Source organism: Phyllopteryx taeniolatus, chromosome 17, assembly GCF_024500385.1.
Source record: "Phyllopteryx taeniolatus isolate TA_2022b chromosome 17, UOR_Ptae_1.2, whole genome shotgun sequence".
Classification (NCBI taxonomy): Eukaryota; Metazoa; Chordata; class Actinopteri; order Syngnathiformes; family Syngnathidae; genus Phyllopteryx; species Phyllopteryx taeniolatus.
The window spans coordinates 2,199,706-2,225,541 of NC_084518.1; the positions used below are offsets into that span (position 1 = coordinate 2,199,706).

Here is a 25,836-nt window from a genome sequence, read left to right on the forward strand (position 1 = left end):
TGTCGTACACGTGCCATGTACAGGAATGCAATGAAACACTCCGGACATGCAGTAAGACCATGAGGAATGTCCATTCATCTATCCATCCATGCATCCATTTTCTGAGATGCTTCTCTCCACTAGGGTCGCGGGCGTACTGGAGCCTATCCCAGCTGTCATCGGGCAGGAGGCGGGGTACACCCCGAACTGGTTGCCAGCCAATCGCAGGGCACACACAACCAACCATTCGCACTCACATTCACACCTACGGGCATTTTAGAGTCTCCAATTCACGCATGTTTTTGGGCCGTAACGCTTTATTTATTTTTTTATTATTATTATTATATATATATATACTTAACTGCAAATATATTAATGAAATATATTTTAACTGCAAAGGTCTAATCATCAAGGATAGTGCGATAGATTCAGCCAGCCTGTATCAAATGTCATGTTTTATTTGCACACATCTTTACAATGCAATTTGGGTAAGATTTAACAGAAAGCCATTAACAAATAATCCATATAAACATCAATTCTTTCTACAGTAGTTCTCTCAATTGCCTTTCAGTTGTCTGATGAGGGGAAGATTCACATTCCGAAGGTACATACTCTGACGCCTGAAGTTTCTTTTCAGCATTTAGGGATTGCAGATCCTTCAAATAAACACAAAAGATAAATGAACCAAACATTTGAATTTGGTCTCAAAGAGATAGGAAAGCAACAATGTGGTGTGCTGCCATAGAGAAAGGTATGTATTTGTACATTACCAGGTGATACCTTGTTATGACAATAAATGATAACCGTAATTAGTGGTTCAATGTCTTACCTGTAGCATTGAGTCTTGCCGAGTGTACAAGTTTAACGTTGCAATGGCGGCTTCTCTCACTGCCTTGTGGGAATCTGTGCACGCGGCTCTCAGAACTAATCTGGACACACTCTCATCCAGCAGCTCCGGTACGGCACCTTCAACATGTAGCAGGTTTCCCAGAGCCGCACAGGCATGGAGACGAGTGTGGGCATCAGGGTCAGAGGTCAATGATGCCAGTGTCGCCGCCGCCATCCTGGCTTCTTCAAGCCACTGTCTCATCTCTCTAGGCAATTCATTCTCTCCTGTCACCATGGCAATGTGTGTCTCCCTTCTTGAACCCCCGTGTGCATCATTGTCCTCCGCTTTTAATCTCTCTGTAGTGTTGCCTCCATTTCCATTGGGACTTTTTGTGCTAAACCCTGCCTCCACTGCAATATAACCCAACCATTTCCCAACTGACAAGCAAGCCGCCTGCCGCACATGCACATTAGAATCCTCAAGAAGGTCTATCATGCTTTTGAGTATGTTAGGATGCAAATTGGGCAGTGTAGGAGACTTGAATGGATGCAACTTTCCCAAAACCTTGCATGTGGCAGCCTTGATCGGGTCATAAGAGTGAGCGAGCCCTTGGTGCAACACAGAGGATTCGAGGTAAAGCTGGAGGCAACCAGAATTAGGGCAAAAAGAGGTGACGAGGTATAACAGAGAGAGAAGTTCTACAGCAGAGTCCCCGAGCTCATCCAGCTGCAGCAAATCCGAGAGCAAAGAACTGGCGGTTCTGGTCGATGTCTGCTGATCCAATGGAGCGAGTGTCGGTGCAGAGAAAAAGCCATGAGCAGCGCTAATGAGGCGGGAAAGAGCGCGCTGACGGTCACATAGCAACAAGCGGCGGACAAGTGAGAGTGGCAGCTCCACTAATGAAACAGGAAGCCTTTGAATAACCTGCCAAAGAAGGAAATAGAAAACAGACATCAAAAAAATCATCACATATCAGACAAAGAAAAAAAAACAACGACAAATAGGATGTTTCTACAAATTACTGAGGCATGGCTTTGCCTCATAGCCTTGCAAGAGTTATCCTTTGTTTCACCATTGAATTATGTTTGCTGTGCCAGAGGATAGGTAGCTCTTAACCTGCACAAGTCCTTTAACAACACCACAGCTGTCATACAACTGCAGTATCCTGGAACCCTTGTGTGCAGTTATGTCCAAAGCAAACGGAAGGCAAAGGAAGTGGCAGCTCAACTGGATAAAGCTCTCGTGTTTTAAACTCACTTCGAATTTCACTGGATTAGCTTCAGCAAACAAAGAAAGACTGTGGAAAAAAGAAGATACATGACTGCCATTAACATTAGAATGAATCTGAAATGTGGAAACAAAATCATCAACACGAACCATTCAGAGCTCAGCACCCAGCCGAGAGTGTATATGAATGTTGATTTGCTCTCATAAAAGAGTGAAATATAGGAATATGGATCATCGCAGAAGACCAACAGTGTGGCAGACATCAGAAAATAAAGTCCTGAAAAAGAAAATGGGAACATGGAATGTCCTGTTACAGTGAAAATATTTTCCATTTGGAGTTTGTGTCAATAATCATGCATGTTTACCGTTTGTCGAACAGAAGTCCATGTTTGGCGTTGTCCATGCTAATGAGGTTCCAGTCCTTTTCCAAAGATGATGAAATGTACGTGGATCCAAACATGAAAATCCACAGCCGTGCTGTTAGAACCACGAAAGGTATGTGTAACTAGGAAAATCGTTGCAGATAATTGTATAAACATCAAGAAACAATGGCATTAATAAGAACGTTGAGCCCAACTAATTTAGATCTCATGCTAACAACACGAAGAACAACAATCACTTAAAGATCCACAGAGATTGTGATTAGTAGTAGGCACTCTTAAACACTAAAAAAAAAAAAAAAAAAAAAAAAAACGAACCACTGACATCAGCCACAATGATTGATGACTTGTGTGCTTCCTCGGTAGCAGACTGAGCGAAATCCAACATTGTTCAATGACTTTGTTAGGCGATACGACCTCTCGAAATTGCATCTATCCAAACATGACTTGTTTGCTCACCTCAGAGAGAGTGTGCAGAAGTAAAGACAGGAGGCCGTCACAGAGTCCCCAGCCTGATGGGAGTGGAAGCTGGAGCTTACGAGGTAGAAGGCAGAGACAAACATGCGACAAATAAAAAGTCATCATCTAACATTAGGCAGATGCCAAATTACCTCCCAAAAAACAGATTGTGTACCTGATGTGAACCAGATACACGTTCTTTCAGCAAGGAGCTGAGCGTGTCCATGTCAACATTGACAGCAACCTTGTTGCGAGCAAAGAGGGACAAAACGGAGGCAGCCAGAGGCTAAAGGAGAACAGACAAAGAAGGATCATGTGTCAAATAGCAAGCTAACTGCTCAATTGAGCCACGGAGAACTATGGGCTCACTCAATTTGTGTCATTTGGAAATTAAATGCAAAAAATGAATAGAGAAAATGTAAGGGACCAAGATATAAACCCCTCTGTCTTTATTGCGGCCATAAAACTTGAAATCGCTCTCCTGCAAAATGACAAGAATGGAGTGAGCCAACTGAGGTTCTCAGTGGCTGAATTGTATCGGTGACGTATCCAGGCAGAATCTGTATCTGATACTTACAGCTAAAGATCTGAGGTCTGCTTGATTAAGAATTGTCACGAAGGGCTTGATGAATTCTTCAGCTCTACATGCACACACATAATGAGACGAGACAATAAAGCAGGACTGTCACCTGTACGTGGACAACGCTCAGTGCGAAGGGAAATGAGTGATCAAACCTGTTTTCTTCCCTCAACGAGTCACGGTTCTTCTCCCAGTAGATCAGCAGCGCAGCGATCATTTCTCCAAGTGTTTGCAGACTCCACGGCTGCTGCTCAGTAAATTGATGAAACGAAAGCCTTGATGATAGTAGTCGGACGTTATTATCAGAAGTTACAAAATATGTTTCTCATTCCCACCTCAATGAAATGTGAGTTTTCCAAAGAGTCGTGAATCAAGTCAATGAGGAGACACGGCAGTCCAAGTTCAACGCCAATGTGGTTCGTCATGGCGAGGTCAGAGGTTAGAATCAGATTCTGCAAGACCTTCAGCGGCTGGCCAATGTGCCATGTGTCTTTTAGGACACCATCACTTCGCTTGCCACAGAAACAAGACGAAATGAGTGCGATCGAATGAAACGTGTCATTCCGTGCTTACTTGAAAACTGCACCGAATTACCTGCTGCTTGAACACAAACATGGTGGATTTCAGTTTAGACATAATACTGCTGTAGTTGAATTGTTCTTGTTTTTGTCGGCTCGGATCTGACTCCTCAACAAGTTTCTCCCAGAATTCCTCACTGTCGACTGTCTGAAAGAATGAAAAGAGTTACTTTCAGATAGCTACCATGCAGTTTTGAGCAGTGCACGTGAACGATGATATATTCTCCGTATTACTATAGAACTTTTGGGTGTCCTTCGTTCTAGTCGTGGCCCGACCTCTACTGAGGGGAACTCTTGTTCGTAGTCCTGACTGATCGGACCCCTGCAGAGGTAATGCACATGTGAACAGTTTTTGCAAACAATAAGGGTGTATTTAGTCCCTGTGAGGTGATCAGTGATTAGCTTTGAGTAAACCTGCACCATTATGGCATTTGACCTACTCTACAAAGAGGGCTAAGCGCTAAAGAGGGCTGTTGATACACCTGTGGAGATGACTTGATGCAACCACAGAATAGTTGCTTCGTTCCAGACTTGAAGATGAAAAAGTTGAATTAGCTGAAGCAAAATCAACAGGGGGGCTCGTATCTATAAGGGGCGTTACTGCTGCTGCACAATCACTTTCAGGTTCCAGTCCGTCTTTCTTTTCCTGCAAAACAGATCATCCTTTTTTATAAATTCACATTACTGTTTGTTTGTTTGTTTGTTTTTGCAATTGGTTGATTTAAAATGTACGTCTGGCTAACTTTAGCACTGTCGCCCTGTTTCTTTGCGTGACTTTTGTTTCTTTGCTCCCGAATCTTTCGAAATATTCTGCTCTCTCCGTAATCTGGTGATGTCTTTTCTGCCATTTGCTTCAGTTTGAGTGCCAGCATGTCTGGGTCAAGTGTGGCTGTCAGAGGACTGAAAACATCTGTGTCTGGAATCACTGCCAATACACCACTGTGTTAGTAAGTATCACACACACGCAACAAATGCATGCTTTTGTTTCAACGTTTCCATGTTGTCACCTTGAACTCCATCAGCAACAAAAGGATGATGCAGGAGGTCTGGCCACGACAGTCGCTTCTGAGGGTCTTTGATTAACAAACCTTTCAGGAAACTCTGAAATGAAAATGCAATGTTTCAATTCGCACTATAAGTTTACAGAATAAATAACACTCCAGCTGCATTGTACCGTGCATGTGCTGCTCATAGTCTTCGGCCATTGGATGGGGTCTCTCACGATGAGCTGCCCCAAGTGGAAGATGGAATCGGCACAGAATGGGGGCAACCCTGTATGGATTTCATAAAGAATGCAGCCTAGCGCCCAGAGGTCAGCAGTGTGGTCATAAGGCTTCTCTGCCACTAGCTCAGGGGACATATACAGGGGTGTTCCCTTGATAGACGTTACCACCATGGTGGAGATGCTCATTGCCCTTGCAAACCTAGTTACAAAAAGAAAAGATAACGTGCATAATTCCAATCGTAATGTCCCATAAAGGGAGTGGGAGTCAAATAATGTACGTACCCAAAGTCACACAGTTTCACCACACCGTTTTTATCAAAGAGGATATTTTGCGGTTTCATGTCTCGATGAAGAATACGGCGGGAGTGCAAATAATACAGAGCTGAGACGAGCTGGCAGGCAATCTCACAAACCTCAGATAAAGAACAATGATTATTGAAGTCATCTGAGCTAACGTTATGTGTAATGTGTGCCATGCTATTACCTGACTTTCTGGTAGACTACCATCCGCTTCAATGATCTGAAACAATTGACCCTCCGCATACTCGGTCACCACCACCACCTATTTAAAAGCAGGAAAGAAGTTAACGTGTAGTGTAGTGTCAGAAACATTTGGAGTATGTGAGAGAAACACACCTCTGTTTCAGTTTCAAAGCTGTCAAAAAGTTTCACAATGTTAGGATGTTGAAGGTTACTCATTATATCAATTTCCTTCTTTAAACTTTGCAGCTCTTTAGTTGAACGTCCCATCTTTGGCATGAACTTCAGAGCTACCACCTGGTGGATACACAGACAAGGAGAGCCTGCTGAGCCATGGTGATTTATTTAAAAAAAAAAAAAAAAAAGAGAAAAGAAAAGAAAAGAAGCCCTATTTCACTGGAACAAAGCGACTTACTTGGCCTGTAAACCTTTTCATTCCTTTATGAACACGACCAAACGAGCCCTGCCCGACTTGAGCCAAAACGTGGTAGGAATCCATCTTAATGTCAGATTTCAGGAGGTAACAAGCAACAAGATATTATAGAGGCAGGCATGACGTGAACAAGTAGGACAATTGGAGTTGAAGGGCCTCGTCACAAAGGTGACTGACTCTCTTTTATGTTGGCCATCGATATATATCGCAACATGTATATTCATTCAGCATCAAAGCCACATACATATTTGATCATGTTTGCTATTTTCATAGGAGGTTCTGATTCAAAATTCAGTGATTGATAAAGATCACAGATGGTTGTAATAGGGAGATTTATTCCTAACATTTGGCACCTCTCGTGCGAAATGTATTGGAAACACCTCGAAGTATGACTGCAGCGCAGTTCTCCACTCCAGCCACCACAATACACGTTCTGTTAACTCTCGGACCACATCAATCAAAATGGAGCATTATCATGTTTATAAAGGCAGAATTTGTCGCACAGCTCTTACACTACCTTGACAAAATATTTGCCTCCTTCTCAAATTCTCATTTTATTTTATCATCATTTCCACACTTTCATGTTTAAAATCATCAAGCAAAGGCCAATAAATATCAAAGACAACCCAAGTAAACATAAAATGCAGAGGTTTTTTTTTTTTTTTTTTTTTTTATGGAAATAAATGCTTTAAAGCAACCTGGCCCTGGGTGCAAAAGTAACTGCCCCTCTGGTTAATTCATGAATTGACATTTTTGGGAAAGCTGACTTCATTTTCACTGACTACACCCAAGCCTGATTACTTCCAGACATGTTCAATGAAGAAATGACTTAAATAGAACCTCTCTGACAAAATTATGTCAGCCAAAAAATCTAAAAAAAATTGCAACAAAATTCCACAATCCAAAGAAATTCAAGAACAGATGACAAAATAAAGCAATTAACATCTATCAGTCTGGAAAGGGTTACAAAGACGTTTGTTTCTAAAGCTTTAGGAATCCAGTGAAACAGGTTGAGAGCCGTAATCCACAAATGGAGAAAACATGGAACAGTGGTGAACCTCCCAGGTTTGGCTGGTCTCCCAAAATTACCCCAAGAACACAGCAACGACTCATCCAGGAGGTTTAAAAGGTCATCTACAGAACTGTAGGCCTCCCTTGCCTCAGTTAAGGTCAGTGTTCATCACACAACAAGGAAGAGACTGGGCAAAAACGGCATCAATGGCAAAATTCTCAGGAAAAAAAACACTGCTGATCAAAAAGTATTGGAATGATTCCCGCATATTTTGGGAGAGTATTCTATGGACTGACGAAATGGAAGTTGACATTTTTGGAAGGTGTGTGTCTCAGTATATCTGGCGTAAATGTAACAGCATTTCAGAAAAAGAAAATTAGGTTCTTTTGTGATCAGGCTTTTTTTTTTAAGAGCTCTTCAGCTTGAGGTCACGAACTGATGGCCTCACATTCTCCTTCAGGATTTTCTGGAAAAGAGCAGAATTCATGGTTCCATCAATGTGAACATCATGTTTGAATTTTGGTATGATGTTCTGGACATCATACCAAAAGTCAAACATGGTGGTGGTAGTGTGATGATCTGGGGATGCTTTTCTTCTTCAGGACCTGGACGACTTTGCTGTGATTGATGGAACCATGAATTCTGCATGCGATTGGCTGGCAACCAGTTGAGGGTGTACCCCGCCTCCTGCCCGATGACAGCTGGGATGGGCTCCAGCACGCCCGCGACCCGCGTGAGGAGAAGCGGCTCAGAAAATGGATGGATGGATGGATGAATTCTGCTCTTTACCAGAAAATCCTGTTCGGCCATCTGTTTGTGACCTCAAGTTGAAGCGCACTTGGGTTCGGCAGGAGGACAACGATCCAAAACACACTTGCTAGTTAACTTCTGAATGGCTTAAAAAACCAAAACAAAATGAAGGTATAGGGGTGGCTTAGTCAAAGTCCGGAGATAAATCTGATTTAAATACTGTGGCATGACCTTAAAAAGGCCGTTCATGCTAGAAAACGCTCCGGTGTTACTGAATTCCAAAAATTCTGCAATGAAGAGTGGGCCAAAAATATCTCCAAAGAGATGTGAAAGAGTCCTTGCTAGTTGTAGAAAATGCTTGCTGCTGAGGGTGGGCCAAGCAGTTAGTAGGTTTAGGGGGCAATTACTGTACTTTATCACACAGGGACTGAGGGCCAGGTAGCTTGGAATAGTTTTTTACTTCATAAAAAATAAATCTCCGTTTAAAAACTGCACTTTATGTTTACTTGGGTTTTTGTATTTGTTTACTTATCTTCAAGATTAAAGTGGGGAAAGTGCAAAAAAAGAATTTCAGAAGGCGCCACATACATTTGACGGCCCCGTATAATTGGACCTCATTAGCTCGTGTACCGAATGTTGTGGCCAGTGATACAGAGTCACTTCATTCTCACAAAACTTTTACAGCCACAATCTGTCATGAGACTTTGGAAATTTACAGTAAATTTGCAAAAAGTCCCAAGACTCAAGCTCCTCCGAACTTCTTCATTTGAACACTAGAGGCCCTATGTGATTCACAACGCTTTGAAATAAATAGTTCAGTAAGTAACCCAAATTGGACTTTGAGCAGTGTCTGTTCTGTTCCAGTCATATGTATTATAACGGGTGCATTTAAATATATCTGCAACATTCTTGAGGCAAACATGAGGTGTACCTGCACTATCCTGTCAGGGCTGTGTCAATGATTGTGCCTTTACAAATACTACAAGGCATGTCAGGAAGGTATTACAATAACAATTGACACATTATTATTGTTTGCGTAAAACTACACTGCGTCATACTGTTAGGTGTATCTAATTAAAAGTCACATCTATCGGTACTATTTTTATTTTTTATTTTTTTTTTTAATGTAGGTCTTGTATTGGAATTCATAGTACTGTACAGGTGTCGTTATCCTTGGTCCGTGTACTAGTACACCCTTTGTCTTCACTAGTGCCACTTTTGGCCTATTACTGCAACCCGAAGCTCGATATTAAGGATATTGAATAAGTGCTTAAACTAATTTATGGGAAGCTGTTTGAGAATTTATTCAATATCCTTGATACAATTCTCAAGCTCCATGTACTAGTACACTCTTTGTCCTCACTAGTATGACAATTTTGGCATACTCGTAGGACAAGTATGTGTGACTAGTGAGGCAAAACTGCACTACTTGAAAAGTGTGTGCTACTAGTACTACTTGTGACATTATAACAAATATTCTAGTCAGCATCTTGTGCTTCACTAGTATTACTAGTAATGCGCAGATAAAAACGAGTGCAGTTTCGCCTTAGTAACATGTAGTTGTCCTACTAGTATGCAAATGTTGTCCTCCTGGTGTGCAGAAATGTTATGGCAGTAATGGAAGCCGATAGTAGTGGAAAACACTTTAGTAGTAACACAGTCATTCTACTAGTGCGCTGAATTGTCTTACAGTTGAGCATTTATTTGATACCCTCGATCTCCTGCGTAGGCTCCATGTTGTGCGCTTTGTCCTCACTAGTAGGACATCTTTGGCATATTCGTAGGACAAAATGTTAGTAGTTAGTTGTAACAAAACACAAAAATAAACGCACCAGCTGACAACTGCTAGTAATACAAAATTATCTTCACGTCAGACGTCAACTAGTGCTCAATTTTGCCTCACTAGTAACATGTAGACTTCTCCTACTAGTAGCCTATGTCGAAGTTGTTTGAATAAGTGTGCAGAAATGCCATACAGTAGTAGAAGGCAGTCGTGGAAACTAGTGAGACAGTCGTTGAAGTAGCGCGCGGAATTATCGTCTTACTAGTGAGGACCAAAAGCCTACTATGGACCCCGAGCAAATGGAATAAATGCTCCCATTGCTCTCCGTCTGCGAAGTGAGTACGCGCAAGATGCGGCAGAAAAACGCGCCGCACTTTTGCAAGGATCCTCCGGCGTGTCGCCAGAACCAGAACCAGAACCAGAACCGCGCCGGCTGTCCACTGGGACTCGATCGCAGGCTGCGCAGCAACAGACGTTGCGTCCGAGGAGTGTCTCCTCCAACGGACGGCCCCCTCCGAAAGTCAGCTCGGGTTTCCCAAAAGGCATAAAGTGCACGGAAGGCAGCGGCGGAGCGAGCACACAGGTGCGGGCCGGGAATGGGTCAGGACCAGGAGGAGTTTGCACTCTCGTAAGCCTGCGCGGTGGAATCTGCTCTCCCTGAGCTTTCGGTCGTCGCGTTCTAAGTTGAATGCAAATAGCGTCATGTTTAGCAGAGCAACGTGTCTGCTCCACGTCGTGGTGTCGCTCTCCAAACTGGTTCGCTGCACGGAAAGCGAACTTTGCTTCCCGGTCATATTGGACACCCAACAGCAGCGTAACGACCACGACGCGGAGACTCTCAGAATTCGCGCTTTCCACCAGGAACTCGACGTGGATTTACGGCAAGACTCCAACTTCATTGGGCCGTCCGCACCCTGGCTCTCCGGCACGGACCTGAGTCGTTGTTTCTACTCCGGCTATGTGAACGGTGACCGCGACTCGTACGCGGCCTTGAGCCTGTGCAAGGGCGTGCAAGGTGCACTTGGCTACCGAGGCTGGGAGTATTTCATCAGCCCGGTGCACGATGACACGTCGGGCGCGGGCGGCGCGCACGTCATCCGGCGCAGAAACGGCGGCGACCTCCGGCCAAATTCCCCTTCCAGGTGCGCGGTCGACAATGACGTAAGCCTTCACCTCGCACACTTGTCGGGGAAGCGCAAGGGCAACGTGACCACGACCACGCTGAGGGCGATGGGGAGACGCAAACGTTTTGCGTCGGTTCCCAGGTACGTGGAGACGCTGCTGGTGGCGGACCAGACGATGGCCGAGTTCCACGGCGACGACCTTAAACATTACCTCTTGACGCTCATGGCGGTGGCGGCCCGGCTCTACAAGCACCCGAGTATCCTCAACTCCATCAACGTCGTGGTTGTGAAGATCGTGGTTCTGTCCGAGGTGGACAAAGGACCCAAAGTGTCCGGGAACGCCGCCGTGACGCTTCGGAATTTTTGCACTTGGCAAAAAAAGATGAACAAGAACAGCGACAAGCATGCAGAATATTGGGACACGGCGATCCTCTTCACGAGACAGGTAAACTCAACGCCGACTGCAGTGGTTCCCGACCTTTGTCGAGACAGCGACATATTTTGCACGGTCGTGGCGCAGCGTCAGACAAAAAAAGGTCCCTGGAATCGTCCTCGTTCACTCACAAGTGACTCTTAAGTCTGGGCCCGTTTCGTTCAACAAAGTTATTCTGTTGTTTGAATCGCAACAGGTGGAAATCCAACGTCACGTCATATAGTGGAAGAACATTTTGTTGTTATGTCCGTCACTATGTATGGCTAGTATAGATAAGATACCTTCTTTTGAGACGTGCAAATATACTTTTTCTTTTTGTTTTCTGTTCACGGATAATCATTTCCGCACCATTGAAGTGAAGTGGGATCATTTACTGCCACACGCTCGATGATCTCTTGACACAGTCTGTGGGAATCACTGACCTCTTCAAACTCACGAGATCCTGTATTGAAATTCTGCCTTTAAAAAAAATACAATCCTCCCCTCTATCCACTTAACAATGTGTTTATTATTGTGCTTGTAACTTTGAAGTGGCGTACGTAGACTGCATCGAAAGTGGGAAATGTACAAATGTAAAGTGTGTTGTGAAAATGACAAGGGTATATATATAGTCCTGCACAAAATGCATGTTTGTCTTGCACCTTACTGAAAATACACAAGTGCACAAAACAAATGTGTGCTTGGATGTGTTCGGGGAATGGAGAGCCCATGCAACAAACATCTTTGTGCCCTCTCTTAAATTCACCGTCGACGGCCCTCGACCTCACAAACGTCCAATATCACAGAAGAGTACAATATGTCACAGGGGAAACGTATGCCCCTCCCCTTCTTCACTTCCTGTAGGTGAAATGGCCCGGCATCCTCATACTTGTATCCATGTAGTGCGGCTGAAATGTAATTTTATAGGTTCACCCTACCTTTATTAGCTGCTGGTTTGGGGCCAGAATGAAGAATACGATCTAGAAATGCACCTGTAACTTTACCAAAGAGAAGGAGCGTTAGCGGCGGCACGGTGGCCGACTGGTGACTCCTCACCAGCGCCACAGAAAATGGATGGATGGGAAGGAGCATTGGCGCCCTTGGAGATGTGCTAGTCACAAGTGTAAAGTTGTTCCCAGTCCCATCCTCCCCCCAGCTGTGTTTCCCCCCGCCAACTTGCTCTCCTCATGAAATAGAGAAGTGAGGGAAATCCAAATGGAGGAGGTATGATTAGGATTGCGCACATCCATTATGTTATACCGGGTTTATGCCCCACCTACACGATCCAAGTCCAAAACCTCACATGGGGTCACTTCTCCACAGCTGTAGTCAGCCTACATAATGCAACCACATCCATATTCATGTCAAGTCCATACTTCCTGTCTCCTTGAGGATAGAGGTAGAGGATCGCTGGCTGTGTTTTGTCACATACGGAAGAAACACGGCGTATTCCATCACAATATTTTAGAGACCGACTCGTTTGCTCATCGGGGCATCAATGATAAAACCTTGCTTATAGATAGAGAGTCACTTGGCATCTAGTCAATGCAGGACCACATAGACACTGCAATACATAAAGTCCAAGCCTCTCGGTCTCTCTTCCACAAATGGCGAAAGGCCAGGTGGTTTTCAATGTGGAGATGCACGGAAACGCTGACATGTTTCTTCTTGAATACAACTTGCAAATCGTATTGACGTTGCAGCAGCCCACCAAAACGGCAAAATGAGATGACAGATGTGGGAAGTAGGTCATTGCGGAGAACCGACCCTTAGCCCATACTGGTTCTCGCCTCTTCATTTTTGCCTCTATTTTCTTTTCTCACTAATAACCCAAACTATCCAATCTGCACCCATGAACACATCTGGAATGGATTTGTACAAATGTTCTATTTTTTTCTCCACCAAAAGCTTTTCATAGCATGAAATATCATTATGCACCTTATTGTTGTACATGTACTGTACACATGCTGCCGAAGAGTTTCGGGCGCTGTCCTGTGTTTCGTATGGAACAAGCGCCCACAGCCGTTTTGGCTTGGAGATAGGGAGTAGGCAGCCGGGCTGTTCTGTGCGGTGAACGTTGTGAAGTTGTCCTGTGATTAGGAGGCTCGCTCAAGTGCTCCAAACCGATCCTCGTTCGCTAAGATTAGGTTTTGGAATTGTGTGGTGACAACAAAAAAAGGCCATTTGGAAACTGCTCAGACTGGGGACAAGTGCCCTGCGATTGGCTGGCAACCAGTTGAGGGTGTACCCCGCCTCCTGCCCGATGACAGCTGAGGAGAAGCGGCTCAGAAAATGGATGGATGGATGGATGGATGGGACAAGTGCCATGCTCCAAACACTAGTCAGTGAAAAGCCCTATGAACACCGTAAAGATGGTTGCTGTGTGCTTGGTAAACAAACCTTAGTCTATAAATGTCAGCAAGTAACCTTAATATAGGATTCCAATATTTTGATTGTCAAGCTTTTCTGATTGTTTCATATAGTGGTTATCGTCGAGTGTGAAGCAGTGGGGCGGGGGGAAAGATAGGAAGAGAAGAAGCCTGACGGGACAAGAAACAAATATTTAGGTAAACAGAACAAGTTTTAAACAAACCTCCCGAGTAGAAAAGCATCTTTGGGATAACAAACAAAACAGTCTGTTGTAAACATCCATCATACTTACTGTTTGTCCAGTTCCCTTGTTGTAAGCGAGTTTTCCATCAATTATATGGACTATTACATTGACAAAATTCTTGAGACACATTTCTTAATCAATACATATCAATGAAGGGCTCTCTCCCAGACTTTTTGGACCGTCGTGCGGAATATCTTAAGAACCCTGACCTTTGGAACGAAGCCGAACAGATATTGTGAGCCAAGCCCTCTCTCGGGTCCAGCATTAGTTACCTCTGACCTCGCACATCTGGATGAATGGACCAACATTTCCAGAGACACATTCTAAAATCTTGAAGAAAGAGTGGGAGCTGTTATAGCTGCAAAGGGGCCGGACCATTGCCTTATTTTTTTCCCCTCCTATTTTCACATTTCCCCAGGTGTCTCAATACTTTTAACGAAATCATGTGTAAACTGGGGCTCATATTGGGGAAAAAAAGATTTGTGTCCTATTTTTCGGGCTTATTCTGTTGACTTTATTCTCCAGGACCTGTGTGGGGCTTCCACATGCGACACCCTCGGAATGGCCGATGTTGGCACCATGTGCGACCCCAAGAGGAGCTGCTCCGTGATCGAAGACGACGGATTACCCTCGGCCTTCACCACAGCTCACGAGCTCGGTGAGCAACGCCGGCTCCGTGAATCGCACGTGAGCAGGCACGCCGCCGAGGTTTTGAGGCTTCATGAAATCTCACTTCGACGACGTCAATGCCGCAAATGATCCTATTTGCTGGGGCCCCTGTCAATCATTGGCCCTTATAATCATCATGAGGTTCCCCCCACTTACGGTGCCCCTGTGTAACAGCCTCGCAACGAGGGCTCCCTTACGTGTCACTGCCCGTACACGAACGTTCACAGGCAAAAATAACCCAAGCATTTGTGAAAGACGTCTGTCATCTGGTTCCCTCTTCACAGGACACGTCTTCAACATGCCGCACGACAACGTGAAGGCCTGCGAGGATGTTTTTGGCAAACTGCAGGACAATCACATGATGTCTCCCACTCTCATTCAAATTAATCGCACCAGCCCGTGGTCGCCCTGCAGCGCTGCCATCATCACTGAGTTTCTGGACAATGGACACGGTGAGTCTCCATGAGCTCCCTTTGTTTGTTTGTTTTTGGATTGATGTGAACCCAAAAGTGTAAATGAACACAATCTGTTTTAATGGCCCTTCAGGCAGCACCGTGCTCTTGCTGGTTAAATATTTGCGTGATGACCACATTCATAAAACACACGTTCATTGTGTATGACTAACCTGTTCACAGTAGCATTGCCAGTGAAGGACATTTGCAGTTTTTTTTTTTCCTCCTCTTCATCTGCAACTTGAACACGGCACAATCATTTCAGTTGAATGCATGGCTGAGTATTTGCATTCATGCATTGTTTCGAAGAGCAAAAAGGGAGTCAGAGTGTTCTCGAACATGCCAGACCAGAGACAGAGCTCAGCCTAGGAGCGATGCTGAACTCTTATTTTAAAAACTGCTCCACATCTGTCCTTAATTAGCGGGTTTGTTTGGAGGAGCGTCACCACAGTGGTTTGGAGAGCGTAGCTTGAACCATCCAGAGTTTCCCATACAGGTCGAATATTCCTGCTCTGACAACAGGCGAACAAGAACCAGTCAGCGTTGCGTTTTGGTTCTTTTCAACGACCTTTTCTCCACATTTTTGACAGTAAGTTTCATAATGTTGGAACATTGGAATGTTTTGGTTTTTTTCCGCACCATCGCTCATAAATCAGGACTTTGACAGAGCAGCTGGGAGAAGGAAGACATGCCACGGCACGTTCGAGGCACTGTTCATGCTGTGCAGCGGCTCTGATTATTTGTAACTTTCTCAACAACCCCAGACATTGTTTTGGGCAATTCCTCTTTGCAGCAGCAGGTGCTTTGGAAATTGAGCAAAACGTTTCTTCGATCTTTCAAATTTGTGGTGAAATAGGAGAACACAAGTCAACATTGATTTGTGACCGCTCTGTTTGTGCCTTTTTAGCATCATTAACAGGTACAAGCCCGGGGAAGCAAAGCTTTTCGCGCCCGCATCTTTCTCGATACAGTTGTCTGGTTTTGGCAAATTCCTCATAAGACTGAGAAAGTGTGCATAGGACAGCGGTGATAAAAACCTCCTCCTGGAACCCCTCATCTGTTGACGATGACCTTTCATTTTTCCAAGCACCTGCTCGTCAAACTCTTCCAATTATTAGCCAGTCCCTGGAAAAGTGCTTTTGTGTCTTTTATTGTAAATGGAGCTCAGCTTAATTTGACTTTTAGCAGTTCAATGGAACATTTAAAGCTATTAAAAGTCAATCTGAACATTTGGAAATGATTCTTAACCTGTAACTCATTTAATTTCAACGTGAGGGGAGAAATGTCTTCAAGAGTTTACAGATGAAGGGGTCGGGGGTTGCGTGTGGTATTCCTCATACAAAGACTTGTTTTCAAGGAACACTTTTGCACAGAAACCACCCACCGCCTATTGGTGATTGTGGACAAACTTGTTTGTAGAATGAATAGTGTGTGTGTGTAGTTGATTACTTTTTTATGAGGATATGTACATTTGGTGAAATAAAACGTGCGCATGTGATCTCAGCCGTTAGAGACAAGAACTGATTTTGGGAGTCTCTTCCAGGGGAATGTTTGCTGGACCAGCCCCAGAAACCATTAAGCCTCCCTAACGCGCTTCCCGGAGTATCCTACATCCTTGAGCGTCAGTGTGAGCTGGCCTTCGGTGAGGGTTCCAAGCCCTGTCCCTTCATGCAGCCGCCGTGCATTCGCCTGTGGTGCACAGGCAAGTCCAACGGCCAGTTGGTGTGTATGACTCGCCACTTCCCCTGGGCGGACGGCACCCACTGCGGAGATGGCAAAGTTTGCGACAGAGGCATTTGCTCTCCCAAAGAGGACCAAACTTTCAAAGTAAGGCTAAGCTTGTCATCGAAATCTCTCTGTTGTGTTAAGCTTGTGTTTGGGACTAAAGGTTCGAACCACACTGAGGACAAAATACGACATTTGTACTACATAAATTAAGCAGAGTGGAAACTGAATTTCCTTTGGGGGATTAAAAACTAAAGTCACTAATGGTGTAGTGGTACTGTACAATCGGTGACGGTGTGAATGTGAGAGTGAATGGCTGTCTGTCTCTATGTGCCCTGCGACCAGTCCAGGGTGTAGCCCCCCTTTTGCCAGAAGTCATTTTGCATAGGCTCCAGCTCACCAGTGACCATGTACAGAATCATTTCAATTGAAAACTCAAATTTCACTCGCTAGCATGCAGACCTTTTGGCATGGTTGAACGTTAACAAGAGCAACCAGACCACTTCCTGGCTGACGGAATGTGACGGGACCATCCTTTTTTTTCTTTCTCGGGCAGGGGTATCTGTTCTATTGCAACGCAAACAGCAAAAGCGGTCTCAAAATCATTTCAATTGAAAACTCAAATTTCACTCGCTAGCATGCAGACCTTTTGGCATGGTTGAACGTTAACAAGAGCAACCAGACCACTTCCTGGCTGACGGAATGTGACGGGACCATCCTTTTTTTTCTTCCTCGGGCAGGGGTATCTGTTCTATTGCAACGCAAACAGCAAAAGCGGTCTCAAAATCATTTCAATTGAAAACTCAAATTTCACTCGCTAGCATGCAGACCTTTTGGCATGGTTGAACGTTAACAAGAGCAACCAGACCACTTCCTGGCTGACGGAATGTGACGGGACCATCCTTTTTGACTAAAACGGGAGAAAGAGAGAACAAATGACTTGACCTGCATTTTGTACCACTATTTAATGGATTGTCGCTTGACACCTGCCACCTATGTCCAAAGTTTCATTGAATTCTGTTGTTTTGTTTTTACGCATTCGATTCAAACATAACCGCTCGTCAAGGTAGTACATTGAAAATACAAAGAAAATACATTCAATCGAATGCATTGGAAAGAATTCTCCTCGTTTGTGTATTTTCCAGGTTGACGGTCGCTGGGGTAAGTGGGGTTTATTTGGTCTGTGCTCCCGAACATGTGGAGGAGGTGTCCAACTGGCCAAAAGGGAGTGCAACAACCCATTTCCCTCAAACGGGGGGAAATACTGCCAAGGGGTTCGGGTCAAATACCGCTCCTGCAGCCTGAACCGCTGCCCTGATGCAGGTTGGAAATGCACAAAAACATTCCTCCTCAAGACGATTCCAGTTCCTGACCTCGTTTTTTCCGCCTCTCTTTTCTCCCTCCAGGTAAGACTTACCGCAAAGAGCAGTGTGAATCCAGTGGCCGCAGTTTCAGCAGTAACCATATCGCCCCCTCTGTGGTGTGGGTGCCCAAGTACTCTGGAGTAAGTGTTGAGGACAGATGTAAACTCATCTGCAGGGCGAACGGAACCGGTTACTTCTATGTCATGGCACCGAAGGTAAGAAACTACACATTCAATGCTGTCACTTCGGACTAACCACTTCCACCACTGAATCAAGGCTCCGACGAGACCCATTATTCTCCCCTCAATCTGAATTCTTCATTTTACAGACATTTTTAACTTCTATGCTTCCAGCTTTGTGGGGAACCTATTTGTTTCCTAAATTCATCCAGGAAAAAAGACGATTCATTTTTTTAGACATTCTGCATATACTGTATTAGAATGAAACAAATGAATATTCAATGAACGATCTGTCCGTCGCATCCATTTCTGGCCAATCAGATGGACAAGAGTAAAGTACGTAAGCTTGATGAGCAGCCCGTGTCTCTTGCTGGGGCCAGTCGGGAGAGAAGTGAAGGGAAAACCCGAAGCCATAAGAATCTTAAACCGGGACATGCCACACATCGCTCCAGCACAGTAGTCGTAACCACATTCTCCAATATCTGCACTAACATGCCAAACCTACAAGTTAACAGCTGTGTCATTTGCTTTCCTTTGCACTATTGCATTGCAAATGGTATGCTTATTTTTGGTTGATTTAAAGTTGACTGTCGTTTTGATGCTTCCTCTCTCTGCCTCCTTTTTTCAGGTTGTTTATTGTTATCTTCATTAGCCTGTTAATAAGATGATTTTATTTCCTTCAGATTTACATTTTGTCGTCAGGGTATTTAGCGATTAGCACGTCTGCATCACGGTTTTGAGGTTGGGGGTTAGGATTTCGGCTCTGGCCTTCCTGCGTGGAGTTTGCATTCTCTCCCCGTCCCGCGCTGCGCTTCCTCCATTTCAGGTTGATTGACTCGAAATTAACCGTAGATCTGAATGGGAGTGTGAATGCTTGCTTGTCTATACGGTATGCGCCCTGCGATTTGCTGGCGACCAGTCCAGCGTGTAAGCCGCCTCCCGACCAACGTCAGCTGTGATAGGCACACCCTAATGCGACCCAAATGACGACAAGTGGTACAGAAAATTGATGGATGGATATTTAATATATAATTCAAATCTCAAATACTTTGGATTTGGACTATTATCATTACCTTTTTTTTCTGATGGCGGGGTGGAATCCCATTTCAACTTCGGATATTTACAACCAACTATATGGTTTCTCTACTGAAGATGTTGTGATGAAATTGGGAATGAGCATTTTCACAAGCTCTTTGTACTTTTGAACCTTTTCAAGAAGGATTGGCAAGTTTCATGACTGTATATTTCTTTTCATCAATTCACATGCCTTGCAATGTTAAGGCATAAGGATAAGTGTAATAATTCGAACTACGTGGCCAAAAATGATTTCATTTGTGAGCTATGTGACTTTATGCGAGCCTCTGAGGGAAAACAGCAATGCATGGGACGATGGAGAGGAGTGGAGGGGGTTTATCTCCCTGAGATAATATGGGCGTGGAGTGAGTGTGAGCAGCCGTGAGAGAAAGTTCACACTACATCATTTTGAGTTAAGAGGACATGAAAACTCGGGGGACATGTAGCACTGAATCATAGAGCAGCTGCATGCTTGTTTGAAACATCTGAACCAAATATCATTTGACACCACATCCTGTTCCATGGTTTCGTAGAAATACACTCATCACAGCTTTTAGAAATGATTGCAATATAATAATAACACCTAAAAATATCACAACACAGCATAAAAATGACCGAAATGAATTTGCAGCTTTTTAATGAGTGGTCTCCTCTAACATACAGCATGTGTGTACACCACAGGTTGTGGATGGAACCCCATGCTCTCCAGACTCTACAGGAGTGTGCGTTCAAGGAAAATGCATCAAGGCTGGGTGTGATGGAAAGATTGGATCATCCAAGAAGTTTAACAAGTGTGGAGTCTGCGGCGGTGATAACAAAAGCTGCAAGAAGGTCTCGGGACTCTTCACCAAGCCTATGTGAGTACAGAAATCCCTCGCAGTCACAAATTCACTTATTTGTGTTTTTTTCCCCCCTGGGGAACCTATCCCGAGCTATTCGCTAAAAAGCTCACCTATTCGCCTATTCTTTTTTTCGACTCTTTCTGAAACACCCTAAGATGCCACGTAGTCATGCTTCAAAAGTCTGGTCCAAATAGGAAAGCAGTACAGTAATTGGTGTCGAGGAAGTATGTTGAAGTGATACATCTCAACTGAGAAGGAGCTAAGTTTAACCTGGGTTGTTAGTGGAAAGTTACTGTGTCTATGTGCTTGTAGATATGCACTTCAGGGGCCTTTTTGGGAAATCAAATCTTCTGAAAGACATTTATTTTTAACCATAATGTAAGATGAGTTTGAAATGATATTACACTTTCTATAGTTTTACCCCTCCTACGACCCCAATTCCAATGAAGTTGGGACGTTGTGTTAAACATAAATAAAACAGAATACAATGATTTGCAAATCATGTTCAACCTATATTTAATTGAATACACTACAAAGACAAGATATTTAATGTTCACACTGATAAACTTGATTGTTTTTAGCAAATAATCATGAAGTTAAAATTTTATGACTGCAACACGTTCCAAAAAAGCTGGGACAGGTGGCAAAAAAGACAGAGAAAGTTGAGGAATGCTCATCAAACACCTGTTTGGAACATCCCACAGGTGAACAGGCTCATTGGGAACAGGTGGAGGCCATGATTGCTTCCCTGAATTGCTCAGTCATTGACGAGCAAAGATGGGGCGAGGTTCACCTCTTTGTGAACAAGTGCGGGAGAAAATAGTCAAACGGTTTAAGGACGATGTTGCTCAACGTACAATTGCAAGGAATTGAGGGATTTCATCATCTACGGCCCATAATAGCATCAAAAGGTTCAGAGAATCTGGAGAAATCACTGCATGTAAGCGGCAAGGCCGAAAACCAACATTGAATGCCCGTGACCTTCGATCCCTCAGGCGGCGCTGCATCAAAAACCGACATCAATGTGTAAAGGACCACCACGTGGGCTCAGGAACACTTCAGAAAACCAATGTCAGTAAATACAGTTCGGCGCTACATCCGTAAGTGCAACTTGAAAGTCTACTGTGCAAAGCAAAAGCCATTTATCAACAACAGCCAGAAACGCCGCCGGCTTCTCTGGGCCCAAGCTCATCTAAGATGGAGTGATGCAAAGTGGAAAAGTGTCCTGTGGTCCGACGAGTCCACATTTCAAATAGTTTTTGGAAATTGTGGACGTCGTGTCATCTGGGCCAAAGAGGAAAAGAACCATCCGGACTGTTATGGACGCAAAGTTCAAAAGCCAGCATCTGTGATGGTATGGGGCTGCGTTAGTGCCAATGGCATGGGTAACTTACACGTCTGTGAAGGCACCATTAATGCTGAAAGGTACATACAGGTTTTGGAGAAACATATGCTGCCATCCAAGCAACGTCTTTTTCATGCTTATTTCAGCAAGACAATGCCAAAGCCCATTCTGCACGTGTTACAACAGCGTGGCTTCGTAGTAAAAAAGTGCAGGTACTAGACTGGCCTGCCTGCAGTCCAGACCTGTCTCCCATTGGAAATGTGTGGCGCATTATGAAGCGTAAAATTCGACAACGGAGACCCCGGACTGTTGAACGGCTGAAGCTGTACATCGAGCAAGAATGGGAAAGAATTCCACCTACAAAGCTTCAACAATTAGCGTCCTCAGTTCCCAAACATTTATTGATTGTTGTTAAAAGAAAAGGTGATGTAACACAGTGGTAAACATGACCCTGTCCCAGCTTTTTTGGAACGTGTTGCAGCTATCAAATTTAAAAGTTCATGATACATCCATCCATTTCCTTTTCCCGCTTATCCTCACTAGGGTCGCGGGCGTGCTGGATCCTATCCCAGCTGTCTTCGGGCGAGAGGCGGGGTACACCCTGAACTGGTCCCCAGCCAATCGCAGGGTCCATAGAAACAAACAACCATTCACACTCACATTCACACCGTCACTGAGTGGGAACTGAACGCTTCAATTGACCTACCACGCATGTTTTTGGGATGTGGGAGGAAACCGGAGTGACCGGAGGAAACGCACGCAGGCACGGGGAGAACATGCAAACTCCACGCAGGCTGGGCCGGGATTTGAACCCCGGTCCTCAGAACTGTGAGGCAGATGTGCTAAGCAGTCGAACACCGTGCCGCTAAATTAATGATTCTTTGCTAAAAACAATTAAGTTTATCAGTTTGAACATTAAATGTAGTGTATTCAATTAAATATAGGTTTAACATGATTTGCAAATCATCTTTATTTGCCAAGTGCGTCCGAAAAACACACGAGGAATTTGTCTCCGGTAGTTGGAGACAACAAATTGACAGAGAAAACTTTTGGGACATAAAGACATTGACAAAACACAGTCTCCAAAGACGAACGAAAAACACAAGAACAAAAACAATACGAGAGAGCGCGTAACCGAGCCGACCGCACTGGTAGGCGCCATCTTGTTGAAGCGGTTTCTTTGTCACTCCCAATTGATGTTCACTGTAAAACTGACATGTTAAACAAAAGCGAATTAAACATTGCATAGTTAAACAGCAAAATGTTCAATCAAAGCGATGTGATTTCGCTTGACAAAAGTCTGCAAGCTTGTTGGTAACATAATAATGCAAAATGCACTAGACAGACTAACAGAAAGTAGCATAGATGTTAGGGTAATTCTAAACCTTCAAACAACGCCTATTTGACAGGTACGGAGCAGCAACACATACATACATGGATACTCGAAGGCTTTGTTGTAACAATGACTATTACTGAATGTCATTGTCTCTTCTTCTTGCTCTTGATCCAGCTGCACATACGTACATTGAGTAGAGCGGAGACCTGCTTGGCATGTTGCGGCGGGTGGTTAGTTAGTTACTTAGAGCCATGAGGAACACATAGGCCGCAAATGCGGTTTCTGTAATCTGTAGGTTTTTACGGGAGCAGGTGATTGGCCCACTGCCCAATCCTCGCACCTGGTATTCCTAGGTGGTCTCCCATCCAAGCACTAACCAGGACCGACCCTGCTTAGCTTCCAAGATCTGACGAGATGAGGCGCTCCCAGGGCAACCGTGCGGGCGGGGGGATTGTGGCGGGTGGTAGGTACTACACTAAAAGTGTGCAACTGTAATTTTGAATTTGTGGCGGGTGTACTACTTTTTCTATTTTTTTTTTTGCTATTTGTGGGACATATGGACCGAGCCCTGCTGAGAATAGCAAAACACTTACACTGTATCATTTTCATGTTGTTTTAAGCATTGTTGTGGACTTCTTTGTTCAATCACTGTAAAACTCCTCACCGGCTGTATATGTTGTATTTTGGTATCCAGGCATGGCTACAACTTTGTGCTGATGTTGCCAGTGGGTGCAACCAACATAGACATCCGCCAGCGCGGCTACCAAGGAATGCTGGGTGACGACAATTACTTGGCGGTAAAGAACAGCGAGGGTCAGTACCTTCTTAATGGCGACTACGTGGTGTCATCTGGCGAGAGAGACATCATCGTTAAGGGCAGTCTGCTGCGCTACAGCGGCACCACCGGCCTCTCTGAGACCCTCCAGTCTGTAAATCCCTTGGGGGAGACACTCACTGTGGAAGTGCTGTGTGCTGGCAATTTGACGCCCCCTCGCATACGCTACTCCTTCTACCTGGCCCGTCAGAACAACAAAGAAGACAAGACTCTGAAGAAGGAGGACCGTGAAAAATCCCACAACAGTGTTCTGGCTCATGATAGCGTCAAGGAGAAGGGTGCAGCAACCTTGAAGAAACCTTACAGCAAAGAGGAGCCCCTCGTTGAGAAATGGACATCCGCAAGCTGGGACGTGTGCTCGGTGAGCTGCGGGAACGGTTTCCAAAGGCGAATGGTGCAATGTTTGAGGACGGACGGCAAGCCGGGCTTGAAATGCGATCCTACCAAAAGACCGTCAGCCACCAGAGCCTGCGGAGACCCTTGTCCAGAGTGGAACACCGGACAGTGGTCTCCGTGTTCCACCACCTGCGGGAAAGGCTTTAAGAGACGACCGCTGCACTGCAAAGCCCAAACGGGACACTTGCTTCCCAGGGACCACTGCAGTGGCTTACGCAAACCACAGGAGCTGGACTTCTGTAAACTAAAGCCTTGCTAGGGACTTGAAATCCTTTATTATGACTGAACTTAATCCAACAGCACATTTCCACACACTCTCTCCTGCAATCACAAGACACTTGCAGAGAAGACCAAAAAATGGATGGCGCAATATATTTTCCCCACCATTTAAACTAAACCACCTGACAGAAGAACAACACTCTACGACATTACTCTGAAGCTAAATCAAAGGTTCCATCACTTTAACTGTCAGCTAAGAGTTGACATGTATATTAGTACGCAATTTATCTTACTGATGAGTCTGGAAGGCATTTTTATGCCCTATTTTTTAAATGATTGTTTTTATGGTCTTGTTAAGAGATTTTTTGTTTGTAGCCTGCCGGGTGCTTGAAAACAATGCCAAAGGACCTTTTCCATTCTCCAGATTAATCCTGCAATCGATTTGTATCTCTAAAACAAATCTTTCTTTTACAATTTCATAAGTCACATTGGTTAAATGACTACATTTACCCTCTCCCGCATCATAAAAAGAAAGCCACAGACAATACTAAAATACATGATACAGTAGAAATACATTTTCTCAGAATTTTCTGCCCAACTTATTCAACATCAATCACTGCCGAAGATGCGACACCGCTCTTTCTGTGCGCTCCTTAAACTCTATTATATTCTTGTTATGAACTAAAAGGGCCCACAATGTCCAATACAACATCCCGCCCCAGGATGGATCCTTTTATAGTCAGACTTCTATTTCTGTTTTTGATTTTATCGACTTTTGCACTTTGTACAGCAAAAGACTCAGATGACTTATACGGGCTGTACTGTATACTATGTATACATTTATTCAGCTCTGTGCAAAATTCCATGTAAATACTTTTAAAACATGTTTTTTACACACAACTGAAATGTCTGAATATATTTATTCCAAATAAAGCCTTGAATGCAGAGCTTAGTTTTCCACGTTTTCCATTTACGTGCACTCTAACGAATTGCAGTTCATTTACGGTGAATTTACAACAATATGTTTTGCGTAACTTCCATCCATCCATTTTCAACACCGCTTATCCCGGGTAGAGTCGGGGGATGCCGGAGCCTATCCCAGCTGACTTCGGGCGAAAGGCGGACGACACCCTGAACTGGTCGCCGGTCAGTCGCAGGGCACATATAGACGCGGATGACCGCTCGCACTCACGTTCACACCGTCGCTGATCCCACGCTGCCCGCACCAAAGTCAGGCGAGTGCACCACTACACCATCAGTGACCCTTGGAGGTAAACTAACAGTTCAATTAGTCATTTAACAATAACACTAAAGTACTTTTAACAGCATTTTAAAAAAGTATTTTTAATAAATCACGGTAAGTAAAGGGTGGATTGCAACAGTATATTACTGTATTTCATAATAATTGTAAAATACTGTTAAATTAAATTAAGGGTTAAATTAATAATTTAACAGTAAATAACTCATTTAACAGCATAACCAGAATTTTGTAAAGGATAGTGTTGATTATAAAACACTGTTACGTCGTCATCCCT

General features: G+C 44.3%; 2 protein-coding genes and 1 long non-coding RNA gene across 8 annotated transcripts; 2 read left to right on the top strand and 1 right to left on the bottom strand.

Annotated features, from left to right (window-relative positions):
• Window positions 1-421: 421 nt before the first annotated feature.
• LOC133467065 (serine/threonine-protein kinase 36-like) lies at window positions 422-12,707 on the bottom strand. 6 transcript variants are annotated; one of them, XM_061751516.1, is made up of 21 exons: window positions 10,090-10,224; window positions 6,153-6,236; window positions 5,894-6,034; window positions 5,742-5,819; window positions 5,540-5,670; window positions 5,207-5,456; window positions 5,040-5,133; window positions 4,776-4,957; window positions 4,515-4,678; window positions 4,267-4,354; window positions 4,049-4,180; window positions 3,790-3,966; window positions 3,610-3,701; window positions 3,452-3,515; window positions 3,050-3,160; window positions 2,875-2,949; window positions 2,401-2,512; window positions 2,186-2,312; window positions 1,925-2,105; window positions 809-1,732; window positions 422-635 (listed from the first exon to the last, which is right to left on the bottom strand). In XM_061751516.1, the coding sequence occupies exons 2-21, from the start codon at window positions 6,234-6,236 to the stop codon at window positions 522-524; spliced, it is 3,321 nt and encodes a 1,106-aa protein (XP_061607500.1). In that variant the 5' UTR covers window positions 10,090-10,224; the 3' UTR covers window positions 422-521. The 6 variants fall into 6 exon arrangements, 4 of the variants coding, with proteins under 4 accessions (XP_061607500.1, XP_061607502.1, XP_061607501.1 ...); XM_061751518.1 differs by lacking the exons at window positions 6,153-6,236; window positions 10,090-10,224 and adding an exon at window positions 12,190-12,707; XM_061751517.1 differs by lacking the exon at window positions 10,090-10,224 and having other exon boundaries at window positions 2,875-2,943; window positions 6,153-6,289.
• On the top strand, window positions 2,393-6,243 carry LOC133467067 (uncharacterized). The gene is made up of 3 exons (XR_009785124.1): window positions 2,393-2,530; window positions 4,890-4,979; window positions 5,987-6,243. It is a non-coding gene; the product is annotated as an uncharacterized LOC133467067 (long non-coding RNA).
• On the top strand, window positions 10,111-25,246 carry LOC133467066 (A disintegrin and metalloproteinase with thrombospondin motifs 15-like). The gene is made up of 8 exons (XM_061751521.1): window positions 10,111-11,284; window positions 14,391-14,523; window positions 14,819-14,986; window positions 16,530-16,813; window positions 17,857-18,034; window positions 18,118-18,290; window positions 20,010-20,185; window positions 23,546-25,246. The coding sequence occupies exons 1-8, from the start codon at window positions 10,418-10,420 to the stop codon at window positions 24,339-24,341; spliced, it is 2,775 nt and encodes a 924-aa protein (XP_061607505.1). The 5' UTR covers window positions 10,111-10,417; the 3' UTR covers window positions 24,342-25,246.
• The last annotated feature ends 590 nt before the right edge of the window (window positions 25,247-25,836 follow it).